The sequence below is a fragment of the Carlito syrichta genome, unplaced genomic scaffold (genome assembly GCF_000164805.1).
Source record: "Carlito syrichta isolate Samal-C Ts95f unplaced genomic scaffold, Tarsius_syrichta-2.0.1 Scaffold315653, whole genome shotgun sequence".
In the NCBI taxonomy this organism is placed as follows: domain Eukaryota; kingdom Metazoa; phylum Chordata; class Mammalia; order Primates; family Tarsiidae; genus Carlito; species Carlito syrichta.
The window spans coordinates 173,777-190,643 of record NW_007259749.1 but is presented as its reverse complement, the minus strand read 5'-3'; the positions used below and the strand labels follow the sequence as shown (position 1 = coordinate 190,643).

The 16,867-nt window shown below is 34.4% G+C and overlaps 1 protein-coding gene across 7 annotated transcripts in view; it reads right to left on the bottom strand.

Moving 5' to 3' along the window:
- Positions 1–16,867, bottom strand: part of TRPC4 (transient receptor potential cation channel subfamily C member 4) — a 174,607-nt gene that overhangs the window by 18,790 nt on the left and 138,950 nt on the right. For all 7 annotated transcript variants that reach the window (XM_008073127.1, XM_008073129.1, XM_008073125.1 and 4 more), the window contains one exon: positions 8,228–8,541. In XM_008073127.1, the coding sequence (XP_008071318.1) occupies positions 8,228–8,541 (314 nt within the window). The remainder of the gene's footprint in view (positions 1–8,227; positions 8,542–16,867) is intronic.

Here is a 16,867-nt window from a genome sequence, read left to right as displayed (position 1 = left end):
TTATATGAGTGAGAACATGTGATACTCGGATCTTTGTTTCTGTGAGAGGTCACTCAATATGGAGACTCTTGGCCATCTTATAGGAAGCACTAAGTGCAATTTAGTTTTAAATGTAAAAATTTATAATGATGATTTCACTTATTGCACTTAGTGCTTAGTGCTTCCTATGAGATGGCCAAGAGTCTCAGAATGCTCATATAATAAAATGTGACTTTTTTTTGTATTTCAAGGAGTATTTAATTTATTCTAGCCAATGAATAAACGCTGATGATTTTACTGAAAACAAAGTATCCCTAATTTACTCCAAGAAATGAAATAAACTGAAGAGCATCTGAACCCAAAGGGTGAATTGTTTATTCCAATAGGACCCTTATAATGAGTTAATAAAATATTTAAAAAATGATAGAATGCTTATACTCCTTGATAAATGATTCAAATAAAACTATATTAAAATTTTAAGAACAAAAACCAAAAACCTTCTCATACCTGGCATGGTGACTAAGGAGGTAGGATTTCAGTATGTAGGGATATTAGCATAGATTGGAATCGTGTTGCAGCACCAAGTCACTTATAGTTTCTGGCAACTCTCAGTCCCAGTGACATTGTTCCCTGAATACTCTTTTATGAAAATGTGTTTCTTTGTCAGATTCTGGAACTGTTCCCTCATTGCCACAGTGGGTTAGGTCAGTCATGATCAGGTGACCCAATGAGAAAGAATTCATATAAGGCTAATAGCCTATGGCATGGCCTAAGGTGAAAATGATCAGATTTCCTCTCTAGAAGAGTTTACTATAGAAATATAAAGATAATGAGGTAGTTGTCCAACAAGGCTAAGATATCAGGGGTTATGACATAGAGTAAATGGAATTATGAGATTTCAAAGGTTTGAACTACATAAATGAAGAAGCAGAAAACTGAAGATGAATAAATCAGGTAAAAAGTAAACTCAGAATACATATGGAATGAATGAATCACCTTAATGCTGATACACAGAGTGAAAATTCCATGGCCCAGCAGTATATCCATGTGTTCACTTGAAGTTAGGGCTTGCTCTAGGTTCTGCCCTTGCTAAGATCAACCCTTGCTCAGAGGATAAAAAAGTTGTAATGTTGTGCCTGATTCTTACAAGAAAATGCCTGTGACTTGAAATGTCATGAGTTCCATATAACCAGAAGAATCTCACTAAACATGCCTTAATTGTCATTCAAAAGTTATTTTCCCCAACTTATAAGAAAGTAAACTATTTCATATTTTTACTTAAACAACTAATTTTAAGATATAGAATTCAATTATTTGCTTATTTTTCTAGGGCTGTTAAATGATTGAACAATAGCTTATTATAAAGTAGGAAAGGTGTTGATCTGATCAACTTTAGTCAGACTGATTCCTCAAGAAAATGTTGCACGTTATGTGAAGAGGTGATTATGTATTCTTAAAGGGCAATCCAGATGTCTGATTGCAACAATATTAGGGAGAATTGAGTCAATTCATTGGCCTTAGACAAAGACCACTAGAAGTTATTCTTTGAAAATTTCTCAGGAAAAAGTACATTTGGTCCGTGGTTATGAAGTCCTTATTTTTAGTAACTTTAAGGATGGTTTCTAAAATGAATGATAGTGTCTTTTGGATTTAATGTGAAATAATTGTATCCTTTCTTTCCAAATAGTGTGTATTCTCACTGTGAATATACACATATAATTCATTTGGTTTTTCCCTATCGTGAACAGCAGTTTAGAGAAAGTTACAAGTTAAATAGCTATAAATTATGTAAAATGTAACCACACAAATCCCATAACAAATCCCATAAATAAAAACAGTGATGCAGAATAAATGGGTTGTTATGATTGAAAAGTTTATATTTGCTTCTGTCTACATAAAAGCTTCTAAATTTTAGTGAACATTAGTAAATCTTTTGGCAAAATATTTATCATCTTAAAATTAAAACTTAAAACGGAGAAAATTCAAAATAAAATGATATTTTGTGATTAACTATAACTCTTATTATTTCCTTCTTTTACTGTTTTTCTTTCAGTGGGATGAATCAGTAGTGAGATTTATAGAATAATTCTACTTAATCAAAATATATTTGCTTCTCAGATGAGTTAATACCCTGGTATTAAGGCATTTCTAAATGAATTTTTTTATTAGATGGATAAAAAAAAATCAATCTAGGTTAACATTTCAAAGCCACAAATGTTTTGATCATTAGTATTTCCTAACTCTATAGAGACCACCTTTGCTTATAAATTTAAGGATAATTAATTATATCACAGCTCAAAATGCCTTTAGGTGACTAATATTTTCCGTGTTCTGTCATGAGATGAGAACAGAAAAATTCCCAAGATAATGTCACAACTTAATTAAGTGACACACAAAACTTGGGTTGAAGACTAAATCCTGACCATTTTTATGGGTTGGTTGAGATGTGCCATCCTAAACATAATATTTTGTCTGTTACCCTTTGAACATATTTTTAAAAGCTACTTTATAAAAATAGTTTTCTCTGGTTATATATCTACAACTAGAACTACTGAACAAGTAAAAAATGTGATGTATTCCACAGCTGAGTTTTCCTCTGTCCCATGAAACTAAAATGAGCAAACACAAATGAGTACAAAACCTATCTGAGTATCTTATCTTTAGTTTATATGAAAAAATATCTTTCGTTTATAAGCAAAAAATAGCATAGTAAAACAGATAAAGTATCATCCCAATTGGCCAGCTCCAACTATTAGGTATATAGCTCCAACAAATCTAAAAGGGCTTTGCTTAACCAGACAATACTTCTCACAAAGCCTGTGCCTTTCTCTTCATAGGAAAGTACCTTACCGGGGATTGTTAGCTTACATTTGTATGTAGCATAATTTCAGCAACTAAACATTTGGTATCTTTTAGTGACATGTAATGAGGAAACAACCTGGAAAACAGCAGGGGAAGTATTCGTTTGCTGTGGGAAAATACATGAAGAGACATAGAAAACATGGGAGTTCACAGTTAGATAGGGGACCAGGAAAGGCATCCTGGAAAGAGTATATCTGAGTAGGATTCAAAAAATAAAATAAAATTTTGTCAAATGAGAGGGCAGAACAAGAATATTCTGGGGTGAGAGAAGAAAATAACATATGTAGAGATTTTTAATCCATTAGGAAATGTTGGAGAGTAAAGTATTGTTGGGGAATTGAGAAAGATAAGACCAGAAAAGGAGGTATTATAGTTTGGATAGTTGCTGCCTCCAAATCTCAATCTGATACCCAATGTTGGAGGTGGGGTCTAGTGGGATGTGTTTGGTCGTGGGGCAGATTCCTCATGAATTTCTTGGTGCTTTCTCACTGTAATGGGAATTGCTTTATCAGTTTCTATTCCTATCTATTAGTTCTGTTATTGAAAAGAGGCTGGCACCTCGCTCTCTTCCTTCCTTCCTTCCTTCCTTCCTTCCTTCCTTCCTTCCTTCCTTCCTTCCTTCCTTCCTTCCTTCCTTCCTTTCTCTCCATGTGATGTCTGTTCTCCTTTGCTTTCTGCTCTAAATAAAATCTTCCTGAGGCTTCCATCAGAAGCAGATGCTGATGCCATTATTCTGGTACAGCCTGCAGAACCAAGAGCCAAATAAACCTCCTTTCTTTATAAATTATCCAACCTGAGTGTTCTTTTTGTTGTTGTTGTTGCAACATAAATGAAAAAAAGACAACAGGCAAGAGAAAGATCACTGAAGAATCCAGTATGTCAAGTTAAGAAATACGACTGCATCCTGTAAGGAATTGGAAATTATTTGGGTACTTTAAACAGATGAGCTTGAGACATTGGTTTAGAAAGATCCTTCAGGAAGCAGGATGGAAGATAAATGAAAGAAGTAGACCCCAGGAGAGAGGGTACTTAAATTTATGCATGAGAGGTAAGCAAGGGAAGATAATGTCAAAATAATAAACAACAAGGATAGACATTTATTGACTGACTACATGTGGAAGAAATGGGGGAGGGAGAAAGATCTAGTATCAAACAAAATTTTTTGATTTAAGTATACAAGTGGATTGTGGTAGCATTGACTAAGAAAGGGAATTGAGGAGAAGAAAGAATATGTTTTGAGAGAGACTTTGATGAGTTCTCTTTGGTTAAATTTGTCTTTAGAAGATACATATGGAGAGGTATACAATAGTTGTATATACTGTGAAATTTGGAGTGAAATCTGTACTAGTGATATAAATATGGAAGTCTTCTTGTTAACTCATAGGGCTAAATCCACAAACATAGATGAGATTTTGCAGGGGTACCACTATGAAGGCCTGAGGTTGGTATGCTAAGGCAGAACACTATTAAAAAACAGCAATTAAAATAAATTATCAGAGTGAAGTAAGAAAGTTTAAAGAAGTAAGAGTTGAAGTGAAAAAAAATAGTAACATAGATATTAAAGGAGAATAACATTTCAAAAAATGAAAGCATTAAGCAGGGTGAAATGAAGCAGACACATTAAGTAAGATGTAAACAGATAAACGTCTTCTGGTAGTGGTGATAAGGAGGTACTAGATGATGTTTTCTGTAGTAGTTTTATTGGAATGACAGAAGCAGAAGCCAAACTGCAATTGAATGAAGAATGTAGGAGAAGTTAGAAAATAAAGTATCTTGTATAAAATTCTTTTAGGGTTGCTTGGATGAAAAGAAAAAGAGAGACAGGAGTAGTAGCTAATGGGAGACACTGGGTTCAGTTTCAACATATGTTTGTACCTTGAATGGAAGGAATAATAGAGGGAGAGATATGTGAGAGATGATACCCTGCTACTATCAATCAAGACGATGGTAGTAACAGAGTAGCTAACATTTTTAGTGACATTATATGACAGGTACTGTGTTGGGTACTTTGCATGAATTTTTATTTTGTTTTGTTCTGCTTTTTGAGTTGGGATCTCACTCTGTTGCCCAGGTTGGAGTGCAGCATCACGCTCACGGCCACCCCAGTGTCAACCTGCTGGGCTCAGGCAATCCTCCTGCCTCAACCTTCCTAGTAGCCAGAACTATAGGTGCATACTACCATGTCTGCCTGATCTTTTATTTATTGTAGAGATGAGGTCTTGCCAAGTTGCCAGGGCTGGGCTTGAACCTGCAGACTCAGGCAATTCATTTGCCTCAGCCTCCCAAAGTGCTGGGATTACAGGCTGAGCCACCAAGCTTGGCCTATGCTTATTAATCATTACATGGAATAAGATTTTTCAAATGGTGGGTAGTTTAAAAAAAAAAAGCCTGATATTTATGGAAGACACACAAATCATTAATACAGCTTTTTTTTTTAAAGTTCTTGTCCATATGATTTTTAAAAAGTCATATTTAATTTCACAAAATTTTTTTTTCTGAGGTTACTTTTAAAATGAGAGTCATTTTGTAACCCTGTAAAATACATAGGGGATATAACATTCCAGTGTACACAAAGAAGGCAAATTCTTTAATTGAATAAAGAGTATTATAAATAAAAAAAGAAAGTTGAAGACCAACAAAAGCACAGAAATAAGACAAAGAGCAGGAGCCCCAAGGGTATCACTGTATATCTTGTGAGAATGACTGACATTCATTATGCTGAAACAGAAACATCAAGGGACAGGTGACTTATGACATAAAGTACATTTTGCTTAATAATACTCAGGATTATGATATATTTTTCAGTTTTTGAATATTTTTAAGGAAAAATAATTGTTTTCATTCAGATTTATATTCCATTACCTGGAAAAAATAAAGCAGGTGGAACAACTAATTGATTTGGGTTGATTTGGGCCTATAAAATGTAGAGATATGTAATTATCTGTTGCTTTTCATGGTAATAGATGAAACCATTGGTATAGATAAAATAAAATATAATTTCAATAATCCAATATAGTTGCTTTTGGAATACAATTTATGCCAGGTATTTCTATTTGCTTGTTTGTTTTTTTGGTTTTTTTTTTAAGTTGAAATCTCATTCTGTCGTCCAGGCTAGAGTACAGTGACACACTTATGGCCACCCCAGCGTCGACCTGCTGGACTCAGGCAATCCTTCCACCTCAGCCGTCCAAGTAGCTGGAACTACAGGCATGCACTACCACACCTGGCTAATTTTTTGAGTTATTGTAGAGATGATGTCTCGCCAAGTTTCCCAGGTTGATCTCGAATCCCTGGGCTTAGTAATCCCCTCACTTTGGTCTCCCAAATATGCTAAGTATTTAACACTCGACTTGTCTAGCCATAATATTCTTGGATTGATGTCATAATTAATTTTTTAATGTAATTATTTACCAAGAAATGAATAAGGGAAAGGGGATTCCTAGAAATTTTAGGGGATCATAAATCAGTATTAGGTACAACCTTGTTGACTGCGGAAGAATCAGATAGGTGAGAAGAGCTGGGTCTAGAAATCAGCTTCTCTCTGAAGTATAGAGAATCTGGCAGTACAGTGTTCCAAGTGTTGTGTGGAAGGATGTTCAAAGTAGGGAATCAGAAGAATATGGAACCAGACATAGATGGGGTGAGTTTCGGCAAGCATAAATCAGGACAGGATTAGGTGTAACCTTGTTGATTGCAGAGGAATCAGATAGGTGAGAAGTGGGTCTAGAAACAGAGCTTTTCCCTGAAAGTACGGCTGACCTGGCAGTAATGCAGTTCTAGGTTTTGTGTAGAAGGAAGTTCTTTCTGGAAGACAAAGCAGGGAATCAGAAGGCTATGGCAACATAGATGGGGTGTTTTTGGCATTTGCACCAGAGAATGCACTATATAGTAACAAGGAAGTTGTGAAAGATAGAACATGCAAAAACATTCTCCATCAGAAAGCTAGGATGCCTGCCAGCTTCAGGAGGTTCAAGCTGTCCTTTATGAAGCAGGAGATTGGTAGAATCTGTCCATTGTAAATCTCTAGTCCAAGTTCTTCTTATCAGAGCAAATCAAGGATCACAAATGAGGGAGGAAAGATAAGCTCAGATATCAAAATTGAGATGCCACCCAAAGCCATGCTAGTTGTGAGGGTGTTTCTGCAAGAAGTTTAATTGAATCTCTCCTGCACAGGGTCAAAAGAAGGCAGTGGGGAGATGTCAAGGCTGAGTCAAAGTTGATCAGGCTGAAGAACTGCAGTTCAGGAAAAGAAGAATCAAGAAAGAGCTATGGACAAGGAATGAAATAACCAGGGGAAGCTGGGATGATTTTGTGTTTGTGATCCATGGTTAGTATCAGATCTATTTCTGAAAAAAATTGTCATATCTAAGGTTGAGATTTCAATTTTATGTGTAAATGAACAGATGTTGACTGATGAAAAGGGAGTTTTAAATATTGAGGTTAAAGAGAAAACATGTGGAATTAAACCAACAAGAGCATTTAACTATAAATGATTTCTTTTAGGTTATATAATTAATGTCTTCCCATTTGAAAAAGTACACTCCTTTCTTATATTGCACACAATTCTATGGTGGCCCACAAATAAGGTCTGACTTTTCAAAGTCACCTACAAAATGACTGTGTATTCACATGTAGTTAATATTTAGAGGAATATCACCTAGCTTCTTAATTCACTGACTAATTAGCTGTCTGTCACAGCAGGAAGGAAATGAGCACAGATATGTAGAGGAATATTCCATGAGAGCTGTGTGAGTATCAAACGCGTTGCTCATGAACCTGTGCTGTCAGCAAACTTGATTATGAGAATCACTGAAGGTTGACAATAGACTTTGGCTATTGCTCATCCGTGTGTAAGGGCACCGAGAGTTTTGCATGAATAATAATAATGGCTTTTAGCATTGTTTTTCCATTTTGTGTTATTTTAATATGCTTAAATTTTTGTATAGGGAACTAGATAATGAAAGAGTCATGTGAAGAAACCCAGAATACATGAGAAAAAATGGAAAAGTACTTAGACTTTCTAACTTGATTGATTTTACATCTATTTTTTAATATACTTAATGCTCTATTTTTAATGTACTTGTGAGCTTCCAATAGTACACATGTAACATTTTTAAAATTCCACATTTTAAAAATAGTATATAGCTTTTTTATAAGGTCGCTTAAAAGAAAATATGATTTTACTAAATTTAAATAAATATGCCAGGTATTTTTTTTTTCTTCAGAAGGATTAATTTCCATTCAAACCCATGCTAATTCTGTTTTCTGAATTAAGTAGAATTTTAATTCCTCATTTTCTTTTCAATCATTTGCCATGGATTTTTCATCATTTAGTACACTCTAAATGCTGCACAACAGTACCAATAGAAATGTTTATTCGACTTACGTTGAAAATGCATTATTCTGCTTTTCACATCGTATTCCTTTGCAGCTTAACCCTTTTGTTTCTTCATAATAGAAGTACAATTGATTTAGGCCATTTGCAAATGCTAGCAACACAAGGCAGTATATGAATAAAAACTTCAAAATGTCCAGGAGCATTCTTCCCAGAGATATTTGCAGAGGTCCCAGGTGAGAATTTGCAGTAAATAGTGAGATCAAACGCAGGGAACTGAAGATGTTTGCAATAGCAAATAAAGCCTCTGCCACCAGAGTGGGATGCCACATATCCCAAGATTCTCGTGGATTAAGGGCACTATACTGGAGAAAACAGAAACAAAGGGAAAGTAAAACAAACCCATACATATGAATATGTCAAATTCGGACACAGGCTGCGATTTCAGGTCGATCCAGTGCAGTGACCTATTGTCAGAAAGATGATGTCCTCTATGATGGTGCTAGCAATATTAATCTACACAAAATAAAGGCTCATTAAATTATAATTTATAGGTTTTTATCAAATGCCCTTGCAGGTCTGTTCTTGTCAATTGTAGTATTTGTTAATATGTTAATTACATCTGTCTTTAAATTTTCTAATAGACTTGTAAAAAGAAAAGGAAAACGTTATGTCTGGAAAAATAAACCCCATCTGATTTTTTTATAGGGAAAAGATAGCAATAATGTGACAGCAAATAAAACTACATTATAAAGAAAGGCTACTAAATTTTGAACAAAATAATCAATGGCCTTAATTATAAGATTTGACACACTTTGCAATCCTAGAAAAATGTATGTAGGATACAAATTACATATGAATGAGTGGAAGTAGTTGTCTGTTGCTATGGAAATAGCAGTGACCGATATGGGTATAACCATCATTGCTTTCTATCTGGTATATTCTAGATATAAAAACAATCTAACTTAGAAATTATCTTGGCAATCACTGAATTGCTGATTTTTATATTAATATGTAGAAAATGTAATATTTATCTGAAAATTTCTTAATTAAATAAAATATACAATTTGAGAAAAATATTTGCTACTTTAAACTTTGACCAGCAATTATTTTAAAAGTAAGTGAATTTATTAATACGTCAGCTTTGAATTATCCTGTTGTTAAGCCTTTATCACTTGTGCTACTGAGGTCAATTTCTATCCTTTTTAAAAAGAGATCAAATATGCTCTTTGAAATATTGCAGTATGAAACCGGTAATTAATCCTGTATTAAAACTGAACAACAAATCGAATACTTGTCATCACACACATCACTGAAAAATATGTCTAGACAATTGGACCTTTTCCCAATGATCATGTAAGAAAAAAGAAATCTACTTCTGTATGCTTCCCATTAGAATATTTTCATTCTTTTTTAGTACATTTGATGCCAAAGAGCTCTACAAATGTTAATCAATTAATTCTCCTTGAAACTAACTGATAACATATTTTTAATCTCCCTGAGGAGAAAATGCATCACAAGCCCTAATCTTATTCAACACTCAGACTCTTGCTTGACTGACAGTTTAAAACAATCAAGCTTGAACTAGCAGAAAATTATTTTCTATTTTTAAATCTTGATAAATGTTCTTGAACATTCCCACGCATAGCTTCAGCATATAAGTGGTAATTATTGAAGATGCAGAAAATAAAAGTTAACATGTTTTTCTCATTCATTAGAACAAGTATCAGTGTAAAACTTTGGGATCCCAAACACTACTTAATTCTCTCTTCTTAGCTTCCCTACGTATGATACCACCTTTCCCTTCAAAGACTGAGATCACATTCTCCTTCCTTTCCTTAATTCTCTCTTAGAAGACACACACCTTTAAGTAGAAAACAACCTGCCTATGTAGGAAGCTAATTATATTTCTCTTTTGTACCTAATATAACTGAAGACTATATTTCAAAATGCACAAGAAATGAAACAAAAAGTTTTCTTAAGATTTTGTAACTTATTACAACATTTAGCACAATGCCCTGCATATCATGGGGGCTGAAGAAATATTTTGTCTTGTCAAATATTTATGGTTCATAGAGGCACAGGCACAACTAATTGTAATAAAAATGCTCTATGAGATTAACACAAGGTGCTGTGGTAATAGAGAAAAGGAAGTGATTAATTTTGTCTGGTGCTTCTGGGTCTAGGAGTACATAGAGATTATATGTTGTCAAAGCTTTTAGAAGTTTTCAGATCTAGGGGAGATGTGGAGCCTTGCTTCAAGTTCCACATTCAGGGAAGTTGGATGTAGAATCCATCATGACATTGTGACTGAGTTCAGCACTATAATGAGTCTACTGTGAAAAGAGGCCTTCTTGTAGTGAATTATCTCAGCTGAGACTCTAAAAATCATGTGAGGAAGGTTTTCCATTTTACAGATTCTACCCCAGAATGATTATTCAAGTTGACTTCGGAGTCTAGCACTTCTAGTAACTGTTGGGAAACAATGCTACATGAATATGTTCACTTTATACAAGGTCAAGGCTTTCTGAGCAAAACATTGCCAGTGTCTGGGTTAAAGGATGTTTGAATGACAAACAAACCTTGGAAGTTAAAGATAAGAGACCGTCTGATAGATTTAGAAACATCGCCTCTGGAGCCATCTGCTTACATTCTCAGAATAATAAACCTAGGGACCTTTCCCTCCCCAGAGAGAACTTATTTACTTTAAAAAGTTAAGGTCTTTCTCTTTTCTTCTCCTGGGAAAGACAGGCAGCTGGCTTGCTGCAATATAGACGTTTTGAGATTCATAATTTCCGAGTTTATCTCCTGTGGTACAAGCCCCTGTATGCACAGGGTGCAGCTGGCTCTCATAATGGTCCCTACTGGGGATTGAGGAGTGGGTAACTAATGCTAAGATTGCTATGTAAGTAAATAATTTATCTGTTCTCTGATCCAAAAAACCTCATTTACTGTCAGGAATAAATAGAGATATAAACATTGAATAATTATTTTACAAAAGATTTCTTTTGTAAGTTTTGCTTAAAAATTGTTTCTCCTGTCCTTTACAAATACATTTTCTTCAGTTTTTAAATATATTCACCTTCTCTGCCAAGTGATTTTTAAAATTCAAATTATAGTGCTTGTTGAATTTTTAAAGAATAATTGCAATTTTTCAATCATTAAGTACATTTCAAAACTATTATTAGAAATTAAATCTTAACCGGAATTACATTGAGTGCCTACTCTGTGTCAGGCACTATCTTCAGGGTTCACAGTGGTGATCAAGATGTCATATGGTCTTAAAATATGGTGAAAACAGACATTAATCAAATAATGCTAATCTGTCCTTTGAGAAGTATTGTGACTGCAAATGAGGACAGTAGGATCCTGCTGACCTGAGCTAGTAGCACCACAGTGTAGGAATCATCCTTAAGGGAGAAATTAGGAGCTATTCTAAACATTTTGGTTTAGAATACAATTTAGAATCAATTTCTGTTTCCCTCTCTTTCTCAAGAATTAGTTTTCAGTCTATTCCTACCACCATATGGTTTTGCTCCAAGCCTTTATTTCTAATCAGATTCCTTTTTAAGAGAACTGCTCCTTTTGCAGACCTATATAATAGAATATTTACCCTTGGATGACTTGTCTGTTTTTCATGCAGGCAGCTTTGTCTAAGGCATTTTTAGGTGCTGGACATCCAGTAGAGTACTTTATACATGGTAAGAGCTCCAAGAGCACTTTAGGGAGAAAAATTAGAGACATATTCAAAGACATAGTGGTTATAAAAGGTGGATCATTTTTAGACATATGAGTATCTTGACATAGCTGAAACACAGAGGGTTTAGAAATAGTGATATGAGTTTGAGAGGAAGTTGGAACTAAGTCATGAAAACCTTAAGAGAAGTGTGAAGAGAGAAAATGAGTTAAATCATAATATTGGATCAGAAGTTTCTTGAATGAGAAAAGTAAATGTTAGTTCATATTTATATCCTCTATAGTCTCTGTTACATATTGTGAAAGTCAAGTAATCAATAAAAAATAGTAAAAATTAAATTGAAGTAAAAAAGGAATATTTTCCATACAAGAGTAAAAAAGGAATATTTTCCATATAAGAGAAAAAAATATATTGGTTTTGATATGTGTTGTACAAGGTAAAAAGTATTTTCTTTTCTACAATTTTTTAAGATAATTAAGTGGTTAAAGACTGAAAACATCAGGCATTTATATCAGGAAGGCCTATGATTTTCTCCTCTAGTACACATATCTAGATTAAGCAAGTAAGATTCAAATATTTATAGCTTTCTGCTATAAAACTGAAGAATATCATAGAAAATCCCATAGTTTTGGGAGTAGTAGTTACATTATTTCTAAAATGGAAATGGCAATATTTACTCCCTTTCCAGATGATAATAGAAAAGAAGAATGAGACACAAAGTTAGAAATATTTAGAAGGATAGAGCTATAAAAATCATTATGACTGCTTAAACAAATGTTTTTATTCATAACAATGCTGATTTTTGAAAATATCATTTAATTACACGGAGAAAAAGAGTATAGAAATTTAATAATTTCTGCCAGATGGATTGATAACAAATAAAAGAGACAAGTTCTACATATAGAAAAGGAGTTGGGTAATATTTAGGAATAAACTAGCCCTGATGAAGCTGAAATGACACTTTATAATTGTGCCCCCAGGTATCAGCAAGCTCCAGATTAACTAATAATTCATACATAGTGAAAATTGAGAATGATTGACAAACCTTCCTCTTGAGAATTAGGAGCAAATTAAAAAACAAAATTCACAGTCCTTGGGCTGTAAAATGCTAATGAATCAAGGTATTCAGGGAAGCACTGCAAAACCTTGCATGTAAAGAGAATATTAAAGTCATATATAATTTTGCGTTCTGTCTTTGAATATATAATGTCATTATATATAAAAACTAAGAGCAACTATGGAGTGCTTATATTACGTGCTGTTGTATGACATTGCATGTTTATTGATTTAATATTCAAACATTCTGAGGTTTGATTATTATTGTTTTACAGAAGATAAATTTGATGCATAGATTAAGTAATTTACTCCTAATCACACAGATAGTATAAGCAATAGTCATGTCAGGTGTGGATTTAAAGTCCAAATCCAATCATGGCCTTGGTTAGAAATGTCTGTTTTGTGTGTGTTTTAAAAAATACCTTCCCTGCAAGTGGGCGCATTGCAAAAAGATAGATGCCATGGACTGATTATGTCCCCTACTTTCCAGATTAATACATTGGAGCCCCCTTTGTGATGTTATTGGGGATGATACCTTTGGGCAGTACTTAGGCATAGATGAGGTCATGAGGGTGGGGTTTTCATGCTGAGATTTGTGTTCTTATAAGGAAAGACACTGGCAAGCTTGCACACATTCTCTTTCTCTGCCATGTGTGGACACTTAGAGAGAGCAACTGTCAATAACCCAGGAAGACAGCCCAGAAACCAGTCGTGCTGGCAGCTTCCAGCCTCCAGAACTGTGAGAAATAAATCTGTTGTTAAAGCCACCCTGTCAATGGTACTTTATTGTGATGACACAAGCTGACTAATGCAATAGACCAATTAAACAAGGGTGGCCTCTAACAGACATATTCTAAAATGGTACAAAGGTGGCCTCTATGACAGACATATTCTAAAATGTCTTCCTTCTGAACAGAACAATTATAACAAGGTATCCATTTTTATAGGATGATACAGTTTTTTTGGTCCAGTTTCTTGACTTGGCCAAAAAGACCCATGACTGGATTTTGTTCCTGTTTAGGCACACCTGGATAGGAGGTAGAATCAATTCAGTTCTAGCAGAGATGCTAGTTATAACACTTTGGTGATTCTGCCTGAAGCATAGAACGCGAATCTAATATTTACTAGGGAGCAGTATTAGTATGATTTCATCTACTCTTATTTCATAAGAGATTGCACCTTCTAAATTTTCTCAAGTCCAATCATTTATCAGTGTCCCTTAAGTCCACGACTTTATTTTAGACACTGATCATCACTTGAATCATTTTCTGCTTAAATGCCATAAATGGTTACTTATCACTTATAGGGCAAAATTTAAGTTCTATAGCAAGAAGTGGAAAGTCCTTCCCATACACTTCATGTTCCCATTTCCAGGATCATCCCTTATAGACATTGAACTCTGCTTTATATACTTTGACACTTGCACATTGTGTCTTTGCTCTCTTGAATCTTGATGAATGCTCATGAACATGATTGATATCCACTTGTTCTGTCCTTTGTATACTTTTTTTTTTTTTTTTTAGTTGGAGTCTCCAGTCTGTCACCCAGACTGGAGTGCAGTAGCCGCTCCCAAGCCACTGCAGCCTCAACCTGCTGAGCTCCGGAGATCCTTCCGCCTCAGACTTCCAAGTAGCTGGAACTACAGGCATGCACCACCACACCCGGCTAATTTTTCTGATGCATTGTAGAGATGAGGTTTCGCCAATTGCCCAGGCGGGTCTCAAACCCTCGGACTCAGGCAATCCACTCACCTCAGCCTCCCAAAGCTCGGGATTACAGGCTGAGCCACTGAGTCCAGCTCTTTGTATACTTCTATGTTATTAAAGTTCAATTTCTTCCTCGATGCTACAATTGCCCCTGTTACAGACCTTACCACATGGTCAGATTCTTATTTATATGCATTTCTTTTTCATCTGCCTGTGAGCCACTTGAATGCAGGGGCTACCTCTCAGGCATCTTTGCATTCCCAGAAACCAAAACAAAAGCTAGTTTGCTAGTGTGCTCCAATAAATGCATATTGATTTAATTAGCTGCTTGATTCACATTATAGCTGTTTGTCTTATTTATGCCAGAAAGGTGCACACACAAGGCACCTTTTTTCTAAAATAATAATTTATAAGTTATAATAAATTAGCATAAAAGATTGAATGATTCAACAAAAATAAGATAAGAAAGGATGAGTGAACAAGACAGCATGGCATCATAGAACCCCATGGTAAGTGCTCTTTTGATTATTATAATCAATTTACAGATAATAAAATTGACACCTATATTAAATAACTTGCCCCAAGTCACACAGATTGAATGCAACAAAGGCAATTGTGAATCTAGAGCTAAAACTCTTTTTAAGCTAAAATAAAGCAAAAGAGGAGACATAGTAAATTTATTATTACAAAAGGTAAATCTGGTAGACTCATGGACTTGAGGAAGGAGAAAGTAAGAATAAAAGAAAAAAAATGAATGGGTGCTCACTCTGTAATGAGCACTTTAAGCACATCAATTCATTTACTTCTCATTCCAACAGCATAAAGTAAAAATTATTATTTTTCTTATTGACAAATGAGACAGAGATATGTGAAGAAATAGGTTCACGGTCTCCCAATTTGTAAATAATGAAGAAAAGAAATGAGTCCCCAAAATGTTACTTCAAAGTACATGCCACTGAGTAACCCACCCCCAACTGAAACTCACACTTTGTACTAAATGCCAATTGTTTGGAAAGAATATTCCACGACTCCTATAACCAGTATACAAAAAAGTGATCTATTTCCTGAAGAGTTCACATTCTGTAGGTCATTATCATCTGCAGCAGCTGCTGTACACAACTCTATTTCCTGTGATCCCCCTTTCCTCCATCCTTTTTCATCACTTGGGGTAAATAGGTTTAATTTTAAACATAAAGCTTCCCTGTAGTATAAAAAACAATGATTTGGTTTTATTAGTAAAATGAATTTTTGCATGTACAATTTGCAACTTTTTAACGAAATTAAAATCTCCTATCTAAAAGCCTCGAGGCAAAATAAAACAGACTTTGTCTCTCAAAGAAAATCCACAAGAATTCATTAATCTATGTGTGTACCCACTACATATCAGAGTTCCTATAAATAATGAAAAAAGTAAATACATTCTATGTAACATCATATAATGTAATACATATAAATATGATATATCTTAGTTTAATATTGTCTAAAGAAAGGTATTAGAGAAGTTTAGGGTCAATTTTACACTTCTTTGGACTGTTGAATAGAATTATAAAACCTAGTGCTCTTCAAAGTGTCTTCTTTAGATCAGCTGTATCAGCATCACCTGGGAGTTTGTAGAAATGCAAATTTGGGCTTTGCCCCTAGTACTCCTGATGTAAAATATGTGGTTGGAGAAAAGGAATCTGTGTTTCAGGAAGCCCTTCCCATGATTCTTACATACCCAAAAGTGTGAGAACTGCTATTATCATATAATTCTAGAATTTCATGACAGCAGAAGGGCACAAAAAACCCACATGTATTAATTTTTAGTAAAGGAGGTCTAAACAACTTTACAGATACATGTAAGAATCATTACAGAAGAGATTGGAAAGCTATGCATTTAGTAACAGATTTTCAAACTCTTACATAGATGCATAGTCTACTTTTGTTAACACAGTACCTCCTGCTGTCTTAATAAACTGTTCAAGGTCTTTAGTTTCAGCACACGTACATAAAATTGCAAAATTATGTTTTTATTTTTAAAATGTGGCTTGCTTTCCATAAAATTGATAGAAATTACTTTCTCCTAGTGTTTTGGTAAGCACTGACAATATTTTAATTGAACAAATACTGGAAATTATGACTTTTCCAACTTTGAATTGTTTTGATCCTGTCATATATGAATATTTTCCAAATAAATGTCAGGCCATTATTTTAAGAACTATATAAATGAATAGTTCACTTACATGTTAGCAT